At 47.2% G+C, this 24,119-nt stretch overlaps 2 protein-coding genes across 10 annotated transcripts; one reads left to right on the top strand and one right to left on the bottom strand.

Annotated features, from left to right (window-relative positions):
• The first annotated feature begins 1,006 nt into the window (after positions 1–1,006).
• LOC117900819 (arf-GAP domain and FG repeat-containing protein 1) lies at positions 1,007–15,221 on the top strand. 6 transcript variants are annotated; one of them, XM_034811317.1, is made up of 7 exons: positions 1,268–1,574; positions 11,815–12,641; positions 12,863–13,408; positions 13,588–13,809; positions 13,874–13,980; positions 14,035–14,166; positions 14,228–15,221. In XM_034811317.1, exons 1-7 carry the CDS (start codon positions 1,408–1,410, stop codon positions 14,264–14,266), a joined length of 2,040 nt encoding a protein of 679 aa, XP_034667208.1. In that variant the 5' UTR covers positions 1,268–1,407; the 3' UTR covers positions 14,267–15,221. The 6 variants fall into 6 exon arrangements, with proteins under 6 accessions (XP_034667209.1, XP_034667211.1, XP_034667208.1 ...); XM_034811318.1 differs by having other exon boundaries at positions 1,007–1,574; positions 13,874–14,166; XM_034811319.1 differs by lacking the exon at positions 1,268–1,574 and adding an exon at positions 6,747–6,821 and having other exon boundaries at positions 13,874–14,166.
• Positions 15,222–17,223: 2,002 nt separating this feature from the next.
• Positions 17,224–24,105, bottom strand: LOC117900820 (cytoplasmic protein NCK1). 4 transcript variants are annotated; one of them, XM_034811326.1, is made up of 7 exons: positions 23,576–24,105; positions 20,330–20,698; positions 19,978–20,179; positions 19,705–19,909; positions 18,944–19,289; positions 18,423–18,881; positions 17,224–18,361 (listed from the first exon to the last, which is right to left on the bottom strand). In XM_034811326.1, the coding sequence occupies exons 2-7, from the start codon at positions 20,399–20,401 to the stop codon at positions 18,152–18,154; spliced, it is 1,494 nt and encodes a 497-aa protein (XP_034667217.1). In that variant the 5' UTR covers positions 20,402–20,698; positions 23,576–24,105; the 3' UTR covers positions 17,224–18,151. The 4 variants fall into 4 exon arrangements, with proteins under 4 accessions (XP_034667217.1, XP_034667214.1, XP_034667215.1 ...); XM_034811323.1 differs by having other exon boundaries at positions 19,978–20,698; XM_034811324.1 differs by having other exon boundaries at positions 19,978–20,485.
• Between the last annotated feature and the right edge of the window lie 14 nt (positions 24,106–24,119).

Here is a 24,119-nt window from a genome sequence, read left to right as displayed (position 1 = left end):
TTTTACTCATAATTGCGTCCTATATTCGAGCATTTGACCACAAGGAGAATATTTCCCTGACCATTTCACCTGAATCCTTACCTGATCAGGGTTCTCTATTTTTTTGGATAAAACCACCTGAGCCGAGCCTTTTATTGATTTGTTAATTTCTTATTTGTTAATAGCCCGCCAGATCCTTTGAAATAATACTGTATTCTACCAAAAATAAATACTTTCAAGACCTTAAATACCACATTTTACGGTATTTTTTCCATAGCCCATTCATGATTTTTATATAAGGTGGTCTCGTTGGCAAAACGGCGGCCCTAATAATACTGTCAATAAATGCGAGTGAAGGGGTTCTGTGTAGTAAGTGTGAGTGGAACGACAATAGAGTGTGCTGATTAGCCCTTAAAGTTGACCATTACAAGAAAAAGAGTTGAAGTTTTCTTTTTTATTTTGATTTGTAATAGTTTACTGCTGTCAACAAGCTCTTGTAGCAGCAGCAAAACGAAACGATTAGGCAGCCGACGAGACCACCTTATTCAAATCATGTGCCCATTTTTTCGTTCCTTTATTCCACCATTCCACTATTCCATCATTCAGTCAATCTTTCAATTTCCGTGCCTGCGGTGGGCAAAATCCGCGTCTCCCCGATTTGTTTAATATAATCTTTGTGTGTTGTGTTGTGTTCGTGCTTAATTATGTTAACAACAAAAGGCCAAAGTGAAAAAGTGTAAATAAAAATAAATTCAAGCAATTTAAAAGGGAACACCCGACCCCCCGCACCAGGAAACAACGTAAACAACGATAATATTCGACTTAAAGTTGTTTGCTGTTTCGAAAATTACGGCAAACACACAAAAGCAAATCCGTAACCGTTTCCGTACAGAGTGCCCGTTGCCCGTGACCCCCTCGTAAGCTGCGGTGGCGTCCGTCGTTGTTTGTTGTGCGATTTGAGTGTTGCGTTTGCTGCGGGGCATGTGAGAGGGGAAGAGGTCAGCGCTGGCTGGTGTTGCGTAAAGAGACCCACATCGTCTCCATTTCCGTGTCCACAAACTTACGTCAGTTTCAATCTCTGGATCCGTGCCGAGCCTTGGCTGCAAATCAGGCAAAATTCAGTTCGTTTACGTCTACAACAGCTCCGTCCCCCACGCTGCGGACTCCTACCGCACGGCCGTCGCCCCCTACGCGCCATACGCTGCCGAACGGAGCCACCACCATCCCCTGCCGCCCCAGGATCCGCTCCCCTCGGATACCGAGCCGCTAGCGGACAGCGACAGCAGTCGGAGCAGTGTTCCAGGTAGCACCGGACCCCCCGCCGCCACCAAGCCGCTGATCGGATCCACTTCGCCGGAAGCAGGAAACAACAGGGCCACCAGCGAGAACCAGAACAACAACAGCAGAAGCAGCAGCAGCAACAGCAGCATGGCGGTGGTGCGCAAGAAACAGGACGACAAGTACCTGCTCGCCCTGCGGGAGCTGGTGACGAGCGGGGCGGGAAACCGGCAGTGCTTCGACTGTGGCCAGAAGGGTCCTACCTACGTGAACATGACGATCGGTTCCTTTGTCTGTACCCGATGCTCGGGTGTGCTGTAAGTACTTAATTCCCTCTCATTCTCTCTCTTTTCTCTTTCTCTCCTGGCCATGGGAGGTATTCTCGGAACAGTGGAATTTTCCATTCATCCATTTTCGATCTATCTGTTTGCCGCTGCCAATTCTAACGGAATCAGGCTCATCCTCATTGTCTACATTCGAGAGTGGGAAAACAATTGTGCCCCTGTGTCGGCTTTCTTTTAAACGGGATTCCTAGCATTCCAATTACATCCTCTCGCTCACCAGTTTCAGTGAGCATTCATTGCAGTGCATTTCTCTTAACCCTGGACTGACCGCTGTGACCGCACCACACATCTCTCTTATCGTTGACTGACGTCAATTTTCGATCATTCCCCCAGAGAGTGGAGTGACCGATAATTTGCAGGGGATGCAATGTCCGACCTGTCGCCTCCATGACGACCCCCTCTATCAGCCATCGGCCCCCGCTCGCTTGTTTCGCGAAAGCGAAAGCCATTCCATTCAATTCCACTCAATTCCAATCCGTTTCCTTTCCTTTCCCGGCAAGCGAGCGAACGAGCAATTTGGAAATGCAAATCGAAGACAAACTTTCAATTGTCGCTGGCGCTGCTGCCACTTTTGGCCGAAACGAAATTGTTTTGCGGCACTTTCGATGTCGTCTTCGATTCGATTTCTATAGCCACCAAACAGCCACCCGCTACCCTCCGTTGGGATGGTGGCGGTGGGGTGTCCTTAAAATCAGCGGCGGAATGTCAAGTAATTTGGAAAATTGGCTCTGATTCGAACCAGTTATTTCCAGATTGGGGTCATCTCTGACTCTTGTTACAATTGATTTGATTTACGCATTTCCGGATGGGGCCTCACATTGCATGATTGCTCTCCCGCTTCCGCCCGTTCCGTCCCATGCCGTCCCGTTCCCATTCCCACGACTGGACGACCGCCCTAGATGGGAATCTACTCAATTGAGCAGCATGCGGGCGGGACTTGGACTGACTGATCGTTGCATCTGCCCCAAGCAAGCCAGGTGCCCAGTGCCCAATGCGCAATGTACTGCACTGGAAACCCTTCATGCCTGATGACTCATTCCCCATTATCCGCCGCCGCCTGAAAGGGGAGACAAATGTTGGCATGTAAATGGAAAGCCGCACAAATGCCTCGGACAGGAATGGCAGAAGGGACTCCAGGGAGAGGGAGGCAACGAAGCCCGCTCCCGAGTCCAAGTCCAAGACAAAATTGCTGTTCATGTTCAGTCCTCTCCACTGACACCTCCCCCCCTCTCACTCGTTTGCTGGAGGAATCCGCTGCAGACCGGCCGGCCACTTGGAATGGGTTAATGGAGGAAGCGGCTTCAGGAATGGAAGTGGGAATGAAGTTGCAATGGTAGTGGTAGTGGTAGTGGCACTGGTAGTGGGGGTACAGGAAGGGGATCGGCACGAAACCTGTCAAGCAGCTTTTGCGCATACTTTTTGTATTTTTGGGCTGCTAGCTGCTATTGCTTCGGTTGTGGCTGTTGCTGTTGCGGTCTGCCTCCGATTGCGGACAAATTGTTGCACCTCAATCAAGCAGCAGTCAGTCGTCTGGTCTGGGAACCCGACATCTGCTCTAACTTTGGCTTTGGCCCACTCGGCAGCGGAACAACAGCAGCAGCAGCACCTCCACCATCAGCAACAGAGTTCAAAGCTTGTTGGCCTGACTGTTGGCTCATAAAAGTCAAGAAACTTGTTGATTAGATAAGGCGAAAGCAAACAGACACACACACACTCTGGCAATGGCCACATTGGGAGCACCAATGTTGAGCCACTTTCTCAGGCGGGGTCTTCGTCATCACTCCCACTGTACCAGCAGCACACACCACACTTATGCACATGCATACATATGTATGTACGTGTGTATGTGTAAGTGCATGCTTCTAGTGGAAGGCTGCCGATGCGTCAGAGGGCGCTCGCTCGCTCTTTCTCTCTTGCTCACTCCGTAGTCCCAAGTGCAGTTGCAACTGGGCCAAACCGTACTCTCAGCTCAACTGCATTGCTCACTCTCTTTCTCTCTCTCTTTCTTTCTTTTGTACTCTCCATTCTGCGGTTTCGTATGTAAATTTTCGATTATGAAACAGCATAAAAAGTGTCTGCATTTGACAGCAGTAGACAACAATATGAGTAGGGGTTGGGGCAGGGTAAGGGTAAGGGTTAGTGGCGGGGGCACACTTTCACCATGCGGTGTGTCAGCTGTGTGGCCCGTTTATTTCTTTTTCGACAAAAAAAAACCAAAACAACCAACTTGAAGAAAGTGTAAAGCAAAAAGAAACGAAAAGGCAAAGCAATTAAATAAAACAAACCAAATACATGTGTAAGAGCAGCCACAAATAAGTGGGAGTGGGAGGCACTCAGCAAGCACTCCCATTGCTCGTCATACTTGTGTACATTTTGTGTTTTTACACATACAAAATTTCAAATGCAAATTGTTTACCATACCGTTCCTAGAAGTTTCACTTCGTTCCCCTCTCCTCAAGCCCTCTCTGGTAACATTAAAGGGAAATTGTGAATCGCATTTAATGCAAACAAAGTCATAGGCTCTAAGCAAGGGGAGGGTAGTGGGAGTGAGAGAGGTGGGCTGACCCGACGACAATTATTGCGCAGTTCGTTTCACTCACACACACACTTATGTATGCTGCCTGCACACACTCTTGGAAGGTGTCGTTGTTGTTGCTTTGTAAATGCCGTTTCTCTCTGTTTGCCTTTCCTTTTTTTTGTCTATGTCCCCCACTCCTCCCCTCGTGTTTGTTTTGGGCTCTCGCCTTGAAATAGAGATTTTTCAAATCTATTAATAATTCAAAGGCGCAAACCCCAAAGCGACAAACGATTCGATATGACTCTCGCCGCCCCAGCCAAAGTAGCAGCAGCGACAGCAGCTGTGAATGCAATTCAAATGCGGAAACATGTGCGAAGAGGGGTCCGGGGTGCTGTGCTCCAGTTAAGCCAGCAGGCGCCAGTGGTTCCTCTCAGCTGGAGAGAGGAGCTCGAGCTGGCCTGGCCACTGAGGCAGATGCTGGGGCCAATTAAGAGTGCGGCTATCCCCAAGAGAGCCAAAGAGGAAGAGCGTGCGATTCAGTGGTGAGATGTGATATAGGAATGGGAATGTAGAACGACCAGCTAGCAGAAGGAGGCGCCCCGCCCACACAGAGATTTATGGTTTTTTCTTTTGCCACAGCAGCTACCCATTGGGCGGCAGGGCATGCTGCGTTCATCGATCGATTTAGTCATGCATCATCGTAAGCAGGGTATCCTCCCTGCAGCGACGCAGTCATAAGCCGAATCCTGCCTAGCCCACGCGGCTTTGTCCAAGAATTCTCTTTGAATACTCATAGGCTGGCTGCTTGCTGAATGGTCTCTGGTCCGAGGCCTCTTTGCATATTTCATTTTTCATCCATGGCCATTTGGTCGGCCAAAGGGGCTCAAGGCTCTTTGGGCAATTTGCAGCTCTGCTTCTCAGACGATGGATGGCATTATTAAAATATTCATAGAGCCCAGAGCCATAGCCATAGAGTCCTAGCCGGTACCGTCCTTATCCCTCCCAAAGGGGGGCGCACTGCCAAGTTAAATTTATTTTGTGCGACAAACGCGACGAGTATCCGCGAATGCCAGACGATGGCGTCTCTGCGCCTAAAGGCGTCACTCACACATGGACAGAAGTTCCATTTATAACCAGTGGTTGGGGGAAAGAGAACTGGAATCGGAATGCGTGGGATTTGGTCCCAGTTCTAATTGAGTAACACCAGATGGGTCCACGGACCAGGCATCAGTGCAAATGGGCGTCAAAAAGTGCAACGTCTGCGGGAAAAGCTGCTTTTCAACGAAACTTTGCAATTAAAATACTCCACAGTTCCACAGCTGGACAACATTCAGAGTAGGTCAGCGTTTTTGTCTGCCAGCCGCAGAAAAAGTTCTCCTTCCTCTCTCTCTTTTGAATGCGCTCTGGCGATGAGAGAGTGTTTGTGTTTGTTGTTTTAGTTAGTTTCTTTTGAAGCTGGAATGGTCGGTCTTGGCGATAGCTAATAGAGAAAAGAAGGGGAAGTACTAGTGCAAAAGATTGTTTCGTTCCCTCTCTGTCTTTATGGGAGATTAGCTAGCTCCATCTCGCTTCATCTAGCTGGTGTTTGCTTATCGCGCGACCTTGGAATGTAATTTCCCTGCAAGTTCTTGACCGTGGGACTGGACTCGTACTCAGACTCACACTCACACTCGACTCTCCTCTGACCGCTGTGTACACAAGTACGTGCCGGATGGGACCTTTGTGAGCTGAGCCTTGGATCACTTAGAGAGTATTTGTCTAGTCGAGGCCATTTTGTGAGCGTGAAGGAGAAACAAAATCAAAGCTGGAAGCAATTTTCATCTATTTTACTTACACACGCTCACATCTCACATATGTCATGACTTTGGAGGAGCTCAATTCTCATGCTCATGCTCAGGCTTTTGTTGTCTCGCTCTGGGTTCCCGGTGACATTTGAGAGAGGGAGATGGACTGGGCTGGGCGGCATTGCCTTGTGTGTCACTTGGCTGCGGTTTGAAATTGAAACCTGGATGTATTTATAGCTCTGGATGTCTCTTTCGCTCTGTGTCTGTGTGTGTGTGTAAATTGTAATCAGATTCGTTCCGGAGACAAAGATTGACTTTCATTGTGTTCCAGGGGACACCACCAGCCACCCACCACCACCAGGCAGCCTTGTTCCTGCTGATTCATCGATACCACGCGGAAGAACCGCTGCTGGAGGTCGCGGAGGCCCATGGCAATCAGCTCCATCTGACTCGAAGCGTGCTTTGTGGTGTTTTTCTGCTCCCCTTGTTTGTGACGAATAAAGAGCGCTTCAGCCTCCAGCCTCCCAGACAAAGCCTGTCTGCCAACTGTTGTTTAATTGTCCATTTAGCGATGATCAATTAGTGGAACCACTGGAAAGGGCGATCGCTGGAAAGGGCGTTCCATTGCGCACTCGTTTTCCGAGTGAATATCAATTCCTGGTACCCGTCGCCCCCTGACACCCCTCCTTATCTCATTCCACTTGCCGCCCCCCGCGCTTTGAGGCGCGATTTGCATGCGTTTTATTTCGCGCTTAGTCTGAAACGCATTTTGTCCAGACTGGAGACGTGTGCTTTTTTTTATGTTTATTGGATCTGTTGGCGACAGTCGCGTTCTGATCGCGTCGCGAGCTGCAACAAAGCCATCCTAGCCACGGAATTCAATTGTAGCCAGCCGCGGTTTAAACGGGAGCAAACGCAGTAAGTTCCCATTCTAGGGCCAAAGCTGTGACCTTTGAAAGTGTTGAAAATAAATTAGCTCAAGTTTCTCGAGTGCTCCTCTCAGAAGTCAAAACTAATAACTGTAATAACTGTTTCTCCAGTGCCCACCCCTTCTCTCGGCAGACAATGTCTTGGGGCAAGGTCTCTTATTCTGTGCTCTTCTGAAATTGACTAATTGCTTTTTCTCAGCGAAAGAGTAAAGTGAATGTTCTACTCACAGACACCACTCACACACACACACATTCACTTCTCTGTTGAAATTGTTGGCAACACTCTTAACCCCTTCACCCCGCTCTTTCGCTTTACACATCTTCCTCTCTCCAATTGTGACTCATGGGGAGAAGAAATGAATATAAATATGCAAGAAATTGCGTAGATGGCATTGTGATACCCTGTACTCGAAGAGCAGAAGGGTATATTTACCGTAACTGCCGACATAGTCGCAGTCGTTGTGCATTCGCTGCCAGAACAATCGCTGCATTCCAAAAATAAATTAATATGTTAAATTAAGGTTTTGTATGGCCAACTTCGGTTTACCTTTTGCCATGTGTGCATACCTTCCCATATCCCTCAACAATTGCGAGGTATTCTCAGCATCGATTCGCTGTTCTTTTGCTTTGTGTTGTTTGTCCAAGTGCGAAGGCGAAACCAAAATCAAAAGTTCATATGTGAGAAGTCTCTTTCCAAATTTAAGCTGTTATTTATTATCATAATTTAGTCTGCTCTTTGCTTTTCTTCGTTGCTTCATTGCTTCAATGCTTTGGCTGCCTCTCGTGCCTTTTGCTATTTTTCTTTGTCGTCTGTCACTCCGTCATGCCGTCACTTAAAGTCTCGATGCTAAACGTCATGTGGTAGGTCCAAGTTGTCGATGTTGCCTTCTTTTGTTGGTGTTTCTTATACTCCTTTCCCCTCTGTTTTTGCTTGACGTACAATTCGCGGATTTTACTTATTGTTATACACTTCGTAGAGGTTATAAACTTTTATGTGAATGTTCGTGCAACGAAAAGAATTAAATGCATAAATTCTAAAATAATAAAGCTAAAAGTTTCTGTTCGATTTTTTGTATAACCATTATTTTCTCCGTCGTAGACGCAATGCCACTGGAAAGGGTATCTAAAGCAGCGTTCTCGAAGCTAGATTTTCATTCTTGTTTTTGCATTTGCGCTTGTACATATGTGTTTGTATGTGTGCATGTTGTGTTGGCTTTTCTGTATTATTGTGTTGTTGCTGCTTTTTGCTTTTCGGTGTATTTTGCCGCAGACCCGCAACGAGTTTTACTTTTGTTTTTGTTTGAGTTGATTTTTTTCACGCTGAGTGCGCAAAATGCGCAAAAAACAAGTTTTGCACATTTTCAGCAAAGACAAATAGGAATGTATTAGTATAAATAAGTGTGTGTTTCCGTTTATGTGTGTGTGTGTGTAAGTAAGCTAAGCTTTATCTGCATTACAGTCTCTGTGGCATGTGTGTGTATGTTGTATCCACTTGTGCCAAGCACGAAACGAAACGAAACGAAAACCGTCGAGATCCGAGATCACAGATCGGAGATTGAGATCCATCCGGCGTAAACTGTGGAAACCCCAGCACCCAGCCAGCTGCCTGTGTTAGAGGGAGAGGGCAAATGCGAGCGCAGATTCTGGGTGGGGGTGTCAAAGCTCAAAAGCTTCCGAGAATTGCTGTAGCGGGAGTGATGGGGAAGCAGTGCGAGTGAATCGATGCTCTCCAAATGCAGTTCGCAGTGGATTTTCCCTTGGACCCTACCCCCTGCCTTGGCCTGTAAGGTGGGTGACACAGTTTCCAATTTGCAGCGCCGCTGATGCTGATGCTGCCGCTGCTCTGTTGACTTCCAATTAGCATTGCATTCTCTTTGAGCCACGGAGGAGGAGGGGGATGCCAGAGGTACACTGAGATGTACAGATGTGTGGTTCGTCTCTCAATTAGCATTCCAATGCTAATATTGAACAGCACTTTAGAAGATCTACGGAGTGCGAGTGTTGTGTGCAACCTTTATCCATGGGCTGGCACACACACCTTTGAAATATTGTTACTTTAATGTGGAACAGTCAGCCAGATAGAGTTTTCAAGCAATTTTCGATTGCAGAATACAAGGAAAAGGTCACAGAACCTGCCCCAAGGCTGTTTTTCTCTTTAACTAAACAAAAACCATCAAAAAACCATTAAATATTTATCAAATTGCTTGAATTAATAGTTTTTTAATGGTATGCCAGTTTTTCCCCATACAAATTTCCCCTGAAGTTAAATTCCCAAACAATCGGTTGGTCACACTGCCACTGCACTTCACAGAGGGGCCTCCGATTGATGGAAAATTTGCTGTCATTACTGCTGCAATTGTCTTCACCCCTTAACCGGCCTTCTCCTCACCCACTAAGCGCGACTCAAATGCTGTAAACGGTGGGCGTGGCTGGCTTTGCCTCTCTCTGGTAGTGTGGCTTCCACTCCTCTAACAGCCGCTGCATCTGTTGCCGCTGGGCAACTTTCACTTTCTCCGCTCATTCGCTGGATTTCAAAAATAGCTACTGCCACATGCCGCAGCCGCTGCCGCATGCCACTTACCCGCCTCCTAACACCCAACTAACGAACTGCCTGTGCGTGCTCTAGTCGCCACGGCTCTCACTTGGACTTACTGGAACTGCAACTGGGCCTGGGACTTGGACCATTTGATTGGTCCAAAGGCGGCTGCTGGCTGGCTAAGGTCATCCAACCGCCTCCGCCTGTTGCCGTTGCCATTGCCTTTGCTGTCGCCGTTGCGGATTGTCAGCTCCGCAGATCTTTTGGCTGCCGGCGGAAGTCCGTCTTGGGTCAGTGAGCGAGCAAACAAGCGAAGGAGAAGGTGGAACTGGAACTGGAAGTGGAAGTGGAGCGAGAGTTGATTGCTTTCAAAGACGGCACTTAGGGACTTCCTGCCTGCAGCCTGCTGCTGCAAATTGATTCACAATTGCATTACGCGGGCCACAAAAAGGATGACAAAGGATGTTCAGCTGGTGGCTGTGGGCTGTGCCACAGGCGGTATCTGATGATTGGCATTAACCAGTAGTTGCTTCTAGAACGTGCACCGTTTCCTCCATCTCCACCCCGGTTTGCTTGTGCCCCTCTGCAACCAGTTAACCAACTGAAACGCAGCGAAGCGTTCATGTGAAACGTCCAGTTTTTTTTAGCTTCAAGCATCGACTTCGGCTATGGCTTTGGCTTTGGCTTCTGTTTCTTCTGGCCATATGCATATTTGGCTCTATGCCGGCTGGTGCTGCTACTGCTATACCGTTTCTTTTTGCAGGGTTGTATAAGTTTTATCAACTCGGAACTCTCCTTATCAGATCCATCTTTACTGCTGTTACTCGTAGAATATCTGCCCAAAAATTCTTCATCGGAAACCCCCTTTGGTTTAGTCATTATCTGGATTGCTCGCAAATGTTTGAAATTCCCTAAAAACTAGAAATTTGTTGGTTTCAAAGTTGTTGCCTTTGAGTCATTCCCTGCCCATGAATGAAGGCGGAAGGCTGTGCTGTAGTATCTATTCGCAAATGGCCTTTTATGTTGGTCATAATCCAATCACAAATTGTATATGTAAGTGTTAGTCGTTTGTCTTATCTGTGGGTCATTTTATATGTGTTATTTGGGTAAAATAGTTTCCTGTTTTTGGAGATAATCAAAGTCATAATTGATACTTTGATAATAACACTGTGCAACAAATGATAACTTTTTCAATGCACAAATATGTATAAGGGACAAATATAAGGCTGTAGGACTGGATCACTTCCTCACACTCGGAATTTGCAATATATTCCCAAAATCTTCTTTAAAAATTGAATTCTTACACAGAATTTGCAGCGTGGATATCCACAAAATAACTTGATTTTGAAAAAAAATTGTATTTATCTTTCACAGGATATTTGATTCTTGGTGATTGAATGGATATACTTGAAGATATGACGACTTGAAGAGGACGTTTTCTACCAATTTTTATGTTTTTCCAACTTTGACAATTTTTTAAAATATATTTTTGTATGGTATGGTCATATTTTAAGACGGTAACTCGTTAGTAATCATTTAAGTTGTTCAAATAATTCCAAAGGGTATGAGTTATTTAGTGATTCAATCCCATTTTTTATTTTTGGCCCAAGGCCTGCAAAATAATTGTTGACTCGCGCAAAGTACATTCAAAAGGTTGCCATTTGGCGCACAGTGTAATTGTTACACAGATAACACAGATAGATCAACAATTTGATTTGGGAAGTCTCTTCTGTATAGCAGATATCAGCAATACAACTTTTATCTTTATTCTAACGTCAAAGCCCCATCAAAACATTAATCTTTGTGCTCTAAAAATCTACAAAAATCCCCAAAAGCAAAGAGTATTTCCCTATTCGCCTTTGAGCATGGCATGTTTTCCTGTTAGCCCGTTCTGCTGTTGCTGTTGCTATTTGCTGTTTCTCTGTTGCCATGTTGTTGTTTGTCCGTTCAAGTGGTTGTTGCTCTTCTTGTTGCTGTTTTGCTGGCCGTTTCGTGTGCTCGTTTCGTTTGGGAAATTCGTGAAAAAACCGAAATTAGCTTTCGGTGCGAGGCAAATTTGCTGGAAAACTCTCTAACGGGAGCCCCTGCCCCTGCACGCCCAGCCCATCCATCATTTGAGTTTGTTTATGGGTTTCGGTTTTCATGCCACACTGCTGGCCGCACTCCAAGTGCTCCAATTGCTGCTTGGAGCGCAAGCCCCACCCCAGACCCAAGGCCAGGGCGAATTAATTTGCGCAATTAACTGAAATTGAACGCCCATTTGGCGGGTCGTTCTGGCATTCTGTGACCCACTGACCCATGCCGCCACCTGGTCTGCGTCTCTGGCTTCAAGCGGCGGAAAACTTGAGGCAATTTCCATAAAACAATAATAATTACTTGAAACTTAATTTGTGCCTTGCCTAATGTCTCTCTCTCTCTCTCTTGCTCTTGCTCTCTCCCTTTGCAGACGCGGACTGACGCCGCCACATCGTGTGAAATCCATATCGATGGCCACGTTCACACAGGAGGAGATCGACTTCCTGCGCTCGCACGGCAACGAGCTGTGCGCCAAGACCTGGCTGGGCCTGTGGGACCCCAAGCGGGCCGCCCACCAGCAGCAGCAGGACCAGCGGGAGCTAATAACCGACAAGTACGAGCGGAAGCGTTACTACCTGGAGCCGGCCAGTCCGTTGAAGTCGCTCAATCTGAAGGCTGCCGCTCCCGTGAACCTGCACAGCCACAATGGCCACCATCACAATGGAGTGACTGTCTCGACGCTGTCGAGCAATGGATATGCCAGCATTCACCTGACGCCGCCTGCCGCACAGCGCACCACAGCCAATGGCCTGCACAAGGGCACGCCCGTCTCCAGCTCCTCAGCCACGTCCACGAGCATCAGCAGGCCGCAGCATCACCATCACAGCAACAACAACCATGACGCCTTCGGGCTGAACGGAGTAGGACTTACCAGCCTCAACAGCGCCGGATCTACGTCCACGGGCGCCCTCTCGGACACCAGCAGCTGCGCCAGCAACGGGTTTGCCGGCGAAACTGACTTTGTGGCGGACTTTGGCAGTGCCAATATCTTTGATGCGACATCGGCAAGATCCGCGGGTTCGCCAGCCGTCTCCTCGGCCTCATCGGTGAGCTCCACGAATGGATATGCCAAGGTACAGCCCATTCGAGCGGCCCACCTACACCAGCAACAGCAGCAGCAGCAACAGCAGCTGAATGGCAGCCAGGGAGCGGAGAACTTTGCGGACTTTGATCATGCGCCCATCTTCAATGGCGTGGGTAAGTGCGGGGAATGACCCTCAGGGGATTTGCTTCCTTTTTTCCTTTGGTTTTATTTAAGTTTTGAGTTGCGCGGATACGTCTTTCGATCACTCTTCGAGGAGCCTGCTTCCTCCTGCCACCATGCTTGCACCACATGTAGAACGCTTGCCTCCGCCCCATATGCTAGCCTTCAGCTGTGGTTTCAGTGTCTGACAATCTTTCTCTCCCTTTGCGGGCAGCTCCCAGGGCGGTGAAGGCGCTGCCGCCAATGTTCAACGGTTGGGTGAGTGACTGGAGCAGGCACGACTTCCACGATCCATTCGACGATAGAAATTGGCTGCCGCCAAAGCCACAAACTACTCCTGCAGCAATCGCTCCACCAGCAGCAGCAGCATCCAGGGTGATCGATGAGCCCGCGCTGAACTGGAGCTTCTGGCAGGAGCAGATGCAAATGGAGCCAGAGCCCGAGATGGAATACTCCATGATCCAGCGCACAAGCTCGACCAACTCCTGGTACTCGAGCGGCGAAGAGCCACCACTGTCGCCCACAAATCCCTTTCTGTCTGCAGAGCCTCCGCTGCCTCCGCCAAGCCGTGCCTCCTATTTGTTGTTCAGCTCCCTGTCGAGCAGTTTTCCCGAGGAGGAGGAATACGAGTATCAAGCGGAAGAGGCAGCAGCAGCACAGCCGCCAGTGGAACAGCAAAATCAAGAACCAAATCCAACTTCAAGTTCAAGTCAAGATTCTGATATATTGAATGCCAATTTCAGTGATTTCTTTACGTGGAGTAAGTTTTGAGTTGCGTTTTCCGTTGCGTTTCGTTCTTCGTTCTTTGGTTGATTTGTTTGTATTCCTTTTGGTTCTGTGTTTAGTTTTGATTTGTGTATTCGGTTGCCAGTAGTTGAAGCCCCCCTTGTAACCCCTTCGCTTGGTTCAGCGACTAATCCATTTTCCATGTTCTTTTAGGCGCTCCGCTGCAGAATGGCCACACGCCACCCGCAGGCCACAAGGGCCACAGTGCAACGGCTGTGGCGCCCAGCGAGGACCGGTATGCGGCGCTCAAGGACCTCGATGAGCAGCTGCGCGAATTGAAGGCCAGTGAGTCGTCCGCCTCGGAGGCACCAACGCCCACCAATGGCAACAACAACAACAACAATGGCCACCAGGCGACGGACGCCTTTGGCAGCGGTAAGTGCTCAAAACACTTGAAGCAATCCTTGAAGCAGTCTCTAATTGGGTTCTCCTTGTGCAGCTCTTATCAACAACAATCCGAATCCCTTCAAGAGCCAGCAGCAGCAGCAGCAGATGCTAAGCAATCACGTGGTGAATCCATTCCAGCAGCAGCAACAGCAGCAGCAGAATCTCTATGGCCAGTTGACGCTCATACCAAATGCATATGGCAGCAGTCCCCAACAGCAGCAGCAGCAGCAGACAAACTTCTTTAACTTTAATAACAATGGCTATGCCATGGGCCAGGGTCTGCCCAATGGCTGCGGCTTTGGCAGCATGCAGCCAGCACCAGTTATGGCCAACAATCCTTTTGCAGTAAGACACGAAACCAAATGGCAGTCCAAATCAATGCTTAATGTGCTCTCTCTCTTCACAGGCAAGCGGCGCCATGAACACCAATAATCCATTTTTATGAGACTCAAGTCAGAAGCAACACTCGCCACTCGACGCCACTTGGCTGAGACGCTGACAGCCAGCCAGAACAAAGCGGGAGGGGAGACTCCGGAAGGAACAACTGCGCTGCGAGTGAACCGAACCGAAATTAGTCCATTTTACGAACAATAGCATTAATCTACTATATACGAGTACGAGTACGATGCATAAAAAACACACTCTAACCGCTGGTGTACATAGGTGAAAATGTGTACGCGCCTCCAGAGCAGGATGATATATATATATATATATATTCTTTTATATGATAAAACTCTAGAACTTGTACTAATACTAGTGAGAGGGAAAGTACTCTCTCTCTCAGCCTCTCTTCTCTGTCTCTGTCTCTGGCGATTTCAATGTCACCTGTCACCTGTCCCCTCTAGCACTTTCGTTGCGGATAAGAAACTCTGTCAGTTATTGATTGTGTGGCCTTAATAAGATTATAAAACTATAAATTATACGGATACAGATACCATAAACAGATACTACCCCAGATATATATACATATATGCTTTTGTACCTAATGAATTTGCTTCTTGTTTTCTGTACCCTGACTCTCTGCTCTCTGCTTACCTTTTCCGTAAGTCAGCCGCAGCTGCACGTACGTGCAGATTGCTCAATAAAAAGTTTAACTTTGTTACACCACCAGCAGACGCGTTAGTACGTGCGTACAAACGGTCTGTCAGTGTCGTGTGAGTGGAGTATTTATAATTGTAAGCCCCAAATGTAATACCGCCCCATACGGAACCCCCAACCCCGACCCTCATCCATGAATCACGTTCACATGCTCACTCTGCACATGTCCATGCCCATGTCCAGATAAGAAGCAAAGAATTTTTTCCATTTTTAGCCTTACAAACAAAAACATTATCGAAGCCTTAAAGTTATTTAAACTACGAAATTTCAATAAAAACAAATAAGAACGCTATGTGCATAATTCTCTTTGAATCGATCAATTTTTGGTTTTTTTTCTATGTTATTTGTAGGGGAGTTGTAAACCAGATCTACGGAAACAACAGAATCTCGCAAATCTCGGGAGTCCCCGAGTTATGTAAAATGTTTTTCTATAAATTTAATGAAACCCTCTATATTTATTTTTTTATATTTAATATTTTTAAATCATACTAATTTTGCGTTTAAATAAGGCTGGCGCAGCTATTTTCTGTGCACCAGGAACAAAGTGGTTCTAATTTGCGCGACTCTGCTGTATTGCGATCGCCCGAAAGAATGTCCTCAAGTGTCAAACCATTAAAGCTGGGGGCTATACAACTTTTACATCTGCTTGTAATCTGCTGGCCGCTCTGATAGCCGATACTCTCGATCATCGAAAATAATTCTCACAAAATATTTAAATACTTTTATACCCGGTACTCGAAGAGTAAATAGGGTATATTGTATTTGTGCACAAAGTGAATGTATGTAACGCACAGAAGGAAACGTTTCCGACCCCATAAAGTATATATATTCTTGATCAGCATCAATAGCCGAGTCGATTGAGCCATGTCTGTCTGTCCGTCTGTCCGTCCGTCCGTCTTGTTTGTCGGCTAGTTCTCAGAGACTATAAGAGCTAGAGCCACCAAATTTTGGCACCAGACTGCTGTATGCTCACACTGAAACCAGTGTATTTCAAAAATTAGCCCCGCCCCCTTCCTCCCCCGCAAAAGGGCAAAAACCTCCCAAATCTACAATTTTTAAGAAAACTAAAAACGCCATTCTTTAGGGAATGGCCATATCTATCAGATCACCAAATTGAGATCCGATTGGATCATTATTATAGCCACAATGGAGAAATTAATTTTCAGTGGCCAAACCCACCCCGTCCCGTAGCATTCACACTCTGCTTCGCGCTGTTTATGGCCTCTGCCGCTGCCTCTGGCCTGACTCTGCAAAGTGTGTTTCTAGGGGAGGCTGGCGAGCTAAAGGAGCGTGTTGGCGTAAGTAGTGTTGTTGATGTAGATGACAGATGAAAAAAAATGTAAAATTTGACAAATAACCGCTAAGTTGCAGATGTAGTACTGAGTGCCGGGTATAAAAGTTGTGACGCGAAAGAAGCGTCTCACACGTCCCTTCTCGTTTTAACACTTTTTTTTCGTCCCAGAAAAACGGAAATCATTTTTTTTTTTGCGATATGCAGCTGCCAATGCCCTTTAGTGCTACTCCTTTGGCTCCGATTGTTAATAAATGAACCCAAACGAGACGTTCATTTTGTTTAATTTATTTGAATGTTTATTTTTATTCATTTCCGTTTCGGTATAATTTCTAGTTTGTTCTCGTCGTCTTTAGTACTAGTTGGTTTTTAGCAATTGTTTAAATTACCATAAATTATTTAAGGTTTATTTTGTTACGTACTCGTATATATATAAATTTATATATTAAAAATTCGCATATGAAAGAAAGTCGAAAAGTCAGCTAACTCCTCGTCTGGCAGCAGTCCCCCGTCCCCGTTCCGTATCTAATCATCGTTTACCTAATCACTTTCCTAGAGCTAAATAAAAACAAAATAATAATTATCAAAAGAGGCAAACAAAAATGTAATTGCAATAATTAAACAAAAGTTAAAGCTGGAATCGCTGCACTCTACTCTTAATCGTAAATCGTAAATAAAAGGTAAATATGTATAGTTTCAATGTATATTGTGAAAAAGGTGTCCTAGGTGTGTGTTTGTGTGTGTGTTAGCATTGCATCAACTGTACAGTATGGCGTAGTTAGGCCTCCCCCTCCCCGGTTGCCGCACAAACGATTCGATTATGTGATTTTTTTTATAATTATGCGAACAGCATCTGGAGCCAGAGCTGCTCAGAGATATCAATTGTATTTCGTTATGGTTATATCGTAGTCGATAATTAAATGGTTAAATAACAAAAATGACTGTAGGAGCGATCCTCACTCTGGCTGTGTGTGTGTGTGTGTGTGGGGGTTGAGTTTGTTGTGTGATGTGTGTGGCATGGTGGCATGTATGTACATACACAAACAACTATATTGCGGACTTGGGTTATACATAGGTAATCGTTATGCACGTATAATAGACATCATCATACTGATTTGGGGCACATACCGACCCGTACATATATACTATATATATTTATATATATGTATACTATACGTATGTATGTATGTATGGTTCATATTTCATATTACATTTTTCAAGTGTGTTTTGGGTTAAAAGCGTTCTCATATCTCGATCTCTTCTGCTCTCCTGCTCTCCTGTCTAGTCTCTTCTTGTGTACATTTTAGTCGGCTACAACTTTCGTTTTAGAATATAGTAATATGTGCACATGTATGTATATGGTATGTTTTTTATATACTTATGTAAGTGTAATGTTGCATGTTGACATCTAGAATTGTTCTTTGAATCATCCATCTCATCCCTCTCATCTGTCACATCCCTCACTTGCCACCTCCGAAGGCGGCTCACAAAAGGTAATGTGATGTGTGCTTCCTCCACGTTAACATAGCCAATGCGTTAATTAAGCGTTAATTTAATTTAATTTAATTATATAAAAGTACAAAAAGGTCCTTTGTCCGTGGTTATATAAGATCTATATATACACACACACTCGTACACAGATTCCATTCGGTCTCTGATCTGATCTAAACTGAACTGAACTGCGCTTGAACCTTCGAATTGGTTTTGGCATTTAACTGAATCTGAATCTGAATCCTAATCCGAATCTAAGACTGAATTTGAAACTGAGTTTGAATCTGAATTTGTATCTGGAAACTACATTGAACTACACGTCGAGCTGAGCTGCTGAGCTGCCTATAAATTTAGCCTTGGTATATCTTTGTGTTGTATAATGCTTAATACGGGTAATAATGATGCCCCCGATGCCCCACTTTCGATGAGATTCCTCCGCGATTCATCAATTTACGTTCCATTGGCCTTGGGCAGCGATCGCACCAGATACAGCTTCTCGCCCTGCTTGTTCGTGTAGATGGGCGCTCTTTGGTAGTGATCAACCAGCTGGTCCAGTGAGTGGAACTTCCGCTGCCCAATGCAGTACATATTCTGCTCCACATGCACGCGGAAGTGCTTGTTCCTGCCGGGGGCCTTCAGCGAAACCGAATAGTCGCCCATCTGCAATAGAGGAAGGAAAAGGTTGCAGGTCCAGCTCTCAACAACTGCTCTTGCCACTCACGTTAGTCTCACTGTCTCTGATGAGGAAGTCGCCGTCATGGCCGTGGCCATTGAGCACCGTGTCGCACTGGCTGCGAGTGATGGCGCCGTAGTACCAGGTCTTGCCCGCCAAATTTGGTCGCTCCATGGGCTGAGTGGAGGACTGCGAGGAGGGTTTGTTGTTGCCCTCGTTGCGACGTTCCATGGAGTCTCCGCCGCCGCCTCCGCCGCCACCAGCCCCACCACCATTGCTGCCACTGCCGTTGCCATTGCCGGCGGCGCTAGTGTTGCGATAGGGCGTGGCCAGGTAGTCATTCAACTCTTGTAGATAATTGCGTGGAACTAAACCGACTTGGCCCTGGTTGTTGCGAGCTTTGTACCAGTCCGGATCGGAGGCGGGCCGATCGACAATCTCCAGCCGGTCGCCCTTCTCAAACGACAGCTCCTGATCATTGTTCGACGTGAAGCTGTAGAGGGCCACCTGCAAGAGAAAGGACGTACATTAGATGCCACACAAGAATCTATCGTAGTAAAAATTCATACCACAATATCGAGGACGTTCTCGGCCATGGCATAGGTGTGAATCTCGCCATCGTTATCACAATCCTCGGTTGTGTAGTTGCTGGGGAACCAGCCGACAGAATTGCCGCTCTGGCCGCGCCACCAGCCATCATTGGACTTCTCTAAGATGAGGATGCGTGTGCCCTTGGTCAGTGAGAGTTCATCGGGCTGCTGGGCCTGGTAGTTGTACTTGACAATGGCCGTGCCAATGGCCTCGGCCGGATCGGGGGGCAAGCGTCGCGACATGGTTGGACTCTCGACCTGCCGGGACGGCGAACAGTTGGGCAGCGTCTTCGAACCGGAACCCTTTTTCACCTTCTTCTTAATGCTGCAAAGACAGAGTCAAGAGGGTAAAGATCAGTTCAAGGCTGGAGCACACTTCGGGGGGCACTTCTCTAGGGGGGTTTTGGGTACTTTATATAGGCTTTTGGTTGGGTGTTAGACTATCCCTAGGTTTCATTCGTTTTGGGTGTTAGTTTGGGTCCAGGGGCAGGGCTCGACATTTGAGTGACAACAAAAGTAAAAGGAATTTGTTTACAAAAATACAAAAGCCGAAAAGCAGTTGAAACATAAATTACAATAATCAAAGCAAAAACAAGGAGTTGGGAAAGAGATACTTCTACAGATAAAAATACGGATATATGTGGATATATATAGAGAGAGAGAGAGAGATCTTAATACTGCTGAAATCAGAGCAAGAAGAAGGCTTAAGTTTAGTTCTGAACTCGGGGGGCTGGACGCACCTGTCGAAGAGCGATGGCTTCTCCTTCTTCACATAGTTGCTGGGCACATAGCCGGACTGGTTGCGGCTATTCTGGACACGCCACCAGTGCTTTGAGTCATCCAGCAGCAGATAGCGCTCGTTCTTGCGCAGGTCCAGCTCCTGGGCACCCTGCGCCGCATAATCGTACTTGGCTACCACGTAGCAGACGTCTTCCTGTGATTTGCCTGCGCATCAAATGGAGAAAGGAAGTTTATAGAGTGTTCCAGTGGATTGTCAAGGGTTGAGCGCTTACCGTGCTTCATGTTTCCCGCCATTGATTGGGTTCCAGCGTTGCCAGCGGCGCTGCAACTGGATGAGTTACCGCTGCTGCTGCCGCCGTTGCTGTAGTCGATCGCTGGCTGGCCGAATGTCACACTTTTGTGCTGTGCACTGCAGCTGGAGGCGGTCGACAGGGTGCGATGGTGCAGCTGTAGCTGCTGCTGCTGCTGTTGCTGTTGGGAGAGCGACGAGTGGCGCTGATGGTGAGCCGGCGATCCAGGTGCCTGCGTCTGCGGACGGTATTGGTAGATCTGGTTCTGGTTTTGGTTCTGATTCTGATTGAGATTCAGATTCTGATGCTGCGGCGGTGGCGGCGGATACTGCTGAGCACTGCTGCTGGTGCTGCTGTTTGAGGAGTCGGGGATGTTACGAGCGAACCGCTGTGGGTGTTCCAACATTCCAGACCAGCTCCTCCCTCCACAAGGGCCTCCTCCGTCGCTCGCTTCGGGCGCTGCCTAGCTAGCGGTGGCCGGCTCCAGGTGCTCCAGCTGCTGCTGCTGCTGCACGTAATGGATGCAAGATGCGGGATGGATGCAAACGAGAGTTTCGGGCTCAGTATTCATTCAGTTTTCGTTTTCGTGTGCTGCTGCTGCTTCTGCTGCTGTTCTGTGTGTTTGGTTAGCATTCTATGCTTGCTGCAAGTTGCTGCCTCTTGGCGGCCTTCCAGCCAATGCATTTCTGCTGTGCCTCAGCATCTGGACATGGTCATGGGCGTGAGATGCATGTGCATATGCGTGGGCGTGGCAGGTGGCAGTAGCAGCAAGCCAAAAAACAGAAATGCAGCGCAAACGATAAGATGGAATGCAAAACGCGCAACGAGAACGCAACGCAAAACCAAGAAAAAAACGAGAAAAAGAAAAGAGAAAAGAAAAAAAGGAAATTCGAAATTAAATCTCTGCATAAAGAAGCGTGAAAATGATTAAAGTTCCAAATACGTAAAGCCACTTAATATACAACGTTTAATCAAAACATAACTCAAAATTAGCATCCGCACAAAAGTGTTTTGGTTTGGTTTTGAATTCGGGTCAGCGGGCGAGCGAGCGAGCGAGCGATGAATGTCTGGATGAATGTGATGAATGATGGATGGATGGATGGATGGATGGATGGATGGTTGGTTGGAGCAGGGACTGGGACAGGGGCTGGGGCCATTACCAGTTGTGTGTTGCAATTAAAAACAATCTCAACGGTGAGGCAAGTGAAAGTTGCACAGCAGCCAGCAGCCGCCTCTGGCTTCCCAATTGAATTCAATTGCTGTGTTGACTCTTCAATTTGAATGAATCGAATGCTGGAGTGAGCATTGAGTATTGATTTGGCTACAATCGTGTGGCAATGGAGGTTACCGAGAACCATAATACATTCCCTCACACATCTGTGAACGGGCAACGAGGTGCCCATCGAGCGCGCACTGCGACCGCAATGAGTCACGAACGGGATTCGAAGTGGAATTGGAAATTGGTTGCCGAGATTTATCAAACCAAACTAACCAAACAGCTGTCCCGAACAGCTTCAGCAGCATGACATAAGGCGGCTCAATGAGGCTGCCCATACAAAGGTTGGCAGAGTTCGTTGGCCAAAGATCTGCAGAGAGCAAAATCAAAGTCAATGTCATAGCCCAGGGCCTCTGTTCAATAATTAAAAATCAATAAGTGGGCAGCAGACACCACAGACACCACAAGACCGACACAGACAGAGCTCTTCTAGGGCCTTGGCTTTGCGGTTTTCACTTTTTCACCTCACAGATAATTGGCTCAATGGCAGAGTCTAAGATATTCTACTAAGAACTGGGTCTTTGGCACATCATAAAATGTTGTCATCATTAGATAAGAGCTTGCTTGCTTCGCTTGTTTGTTTCTCATCGATTACTCAAGGGTTTGTGCCTGTGCCTGTGTCTGATATTGAATGAAGATATGGCAAATATTCCCAGATAAAGTGCAATATTTCTGAGTCACTCTTCCGCTGGAGAAAAGTGGGGTTTCCGTCTGAAACTGCTGAAACCGAACCCAAAACACGACGAAAAGAAAGAACCAAAAGATTATGTTTTGTGCAAATGTTTGCCTGCCACCTGATAAGGCGGCATATAGGGGGGGTGGACCCAGAAAAAAACATGAAACGCTTGGCTGGCCCGCTGCCAATGAACTGCACGGCGCTTGCAGCAGCGATGGATTTGGATTTGGATTTTCTTTCGGCTTTTGTTTTGTTTTCACTGGCTGTGTTTGGTTTGCCTTGCATAAGTAGGAGCCCCACAGAGGCAGAGACAGAGCCAGTGCCACAGCCAAGACATTGACATAGCCACATTCCCATCTACGGGCACATCCACCAAACAACCAGCCAACTACCCAACCATCCATCCATATCCATATCCATGCCCATTGCCTTGACAACATTTCATTTCGTCAGAGAAGAAAGACAAAAAGAAAGAAAGAGTTGCACGTGCCTGAGCGGTAGGACGGGGGGGCTGGGATAGACAAGCCCACGATTTTATGAGGCGGAAAGTTTTCTTCTGCTTGGCTGGGATGGGAACGATGGCGGAGATGGGGTGGTGTGGAATTGGATGGGCCAGAAACGGTAGGCAGTACGGAAGCACTCATTTCGGTTCCATTCGAGGAAGCAGCGAAGGGGAGATTCATATGAATATGCATGCCCCATGCCCCCACCAAAGTGGCCCTAAAAACAATCACAAACAAATTGGGAAGGCACAAAACGGAGGAGAATTATGCTCTGTAATAAGTCGCAGCAGACCGACTCCGGATCGATTTGAATGGGGGAGAACAGAGAACAGAAAGTGGGGCAAACCCAGTGAAGGCTGTGAGAGGGGGATTCGTGGAGGAGTGTTATCTGGTGTCGCGCGAGGCAAAGGGCAGCAGCCAAGCCACAAAACCGATGCTAGAGGAAGCCCATCCGCAATGTTTATATAAGATCATTTATTATGTGGGCATTCGAGAGTTGATTAAGCATTTGTTTGTACGTAGGATTGGGATTTGGATCGGGATTCGATTTGGGAGTCCACTTTGGCTGTTGCCGAGTGGACTGTAGGGATGGATGCAGCGAGTATCTGAGAGCACGAAAGGCGGAGAGCTGCTGCGCATTCTGCGAGCGGTGGTTGGTTTGCCAGTTGCCAAGGATGGACGGGGCGTGATATGGCGATGAACGGTGGGCTGGTGGTGGTGGTGATGGTGCTGAGGGGATGGTGGGGAATGTGGCACACTTGCAGGATTGCAGAAAAGGGCACGAGACCATGGGTTACCCAAAAAATATAGAAAAAGTGTCATTAGGAAAACGCACTTTTGAGGACCAACTCCTAAGGGTTGCTTGCCTGCCAGGGTACCCACCCACTGAGGGAGAGCAGCGGTAAATGCGTACGCACCACCAGGTGCTGACGAAGGAGAGAGCAAGCAAACACAACACACACACACACACAGCCAAAGAGAGAGCGGACTCAGTCAGCAGGCGAGTGAGCGAGCGAGAGAGAGCGATGCAAAGACAGACAGAGAGATAGAGACACCACTAAGTGAGAGAGCAGAGACACAAAACAGGAGCTAAAAGGAGCAGCCGAATATTTTGTGTGTACCTACCGGAGACGACGAGAGATTCGATGGAGACGATGACAACGGGGCACGGCTGCGGGGAAGCGGCAACAAACGGCAACTCCTATTCCTTGTTCCTGATTCCGTGTATTCCGTGTGTGCGGTGCGCCTAGCAGCAGCCAGCGGCCCCAGCCCCTTTCGTCGGCATCGGCGGAGGAGACTTCACTTTCTTTCCTTTGCGGCTCAGGCAGCTGCACTTGCACTTGCAGCACTAATAATCCAGGGTATTGCACTTTACACACGATTACAATTATAATACTCTCCGATGTATGGATGTATGTATTCCTCTTTATGTATGATGTGTGTGTGTGTATTGTATGTACATATGCTGCTAGGGCGGTCGAAAAACACACGAAAGCAAACGAATTCAACACTTTTCGCTTAACACCGACAATGCACACGATAATTAGTGCAATTATAGAGGCGAATGAACACTTTTAAGCACTCGCAAATTATTAATTCATTTAATTTTTAATGATTTTACCGGAGCCGTTTTTTATACGTCCAGTTTCGATATGTCGGTGGCGATAAC

This window comes from Drosophila subobscura, chromosome U (genome assembly GCF_008121235.1).
Source record: "Drosophila subobscura isolate 14011-0131.10 chromosome U, UCBerk_Dsub_1.0, whole genome shotgun sequence".
In the NCBI taxonomy this organism is placed as follows: domain Eukaryota; kingdom Metazoa; phylum Arthropoda; class Insecta; order Diptera; family Drosophilidae; genus Drosophila; species Drosophila subobscura.
The sequence above is the reverse complement of the archived record's forward strand: the minus strand, read 5'-3'. Positions and strand labels throughout refer to the sequence as shown.

Bases quoted from the DNA above. Each gene is read 5' to 3' on its own strand.
- LOC117900819 (XM_034811318.1), top strand. From the start codon at position 1,408: ATGGCGGTGGTGCGCAAGAAACAGGACGACAAGTACCTGCTCGCCCTG. The intron at 13,409-13,587 runs GTAAGTTTTGAG...ATGTTCTTTTAG, and splicing joins CAGTGATTTCTTTACGTGGA to GCGCTCCGCTGCAGAATGGC. The intron at 14,167-14,227 runs GTAAGACACGAA...CTCTCTTCACAG, and splicing joins TGGCCAACAATCCTTTTGCA to GCAAGCGGCGCCATGAACAC.
- LOC117900820 (XM_034811323.1), bottom strand. From the start codon at position 20,401: ATGTTGGAACACCCACAGCGGTTCGCTCGTAACATCCCCGACTCCTCA. The intron at 19,910-19,977 runs GTAAGCGCTCAA...TTTGATGCGCAG, and splicing joins GGCGGGAAACATGAAGCACG to GCAAATCACAGGAAGACGTC. The intron at 18,362-18,422 runs GTGAGTGGCAAG...CCTCTATTGCAG, and splicing joins TCAGAGACAGTGAGACTAAC to ATGGGCGACTATTCGGTTTC.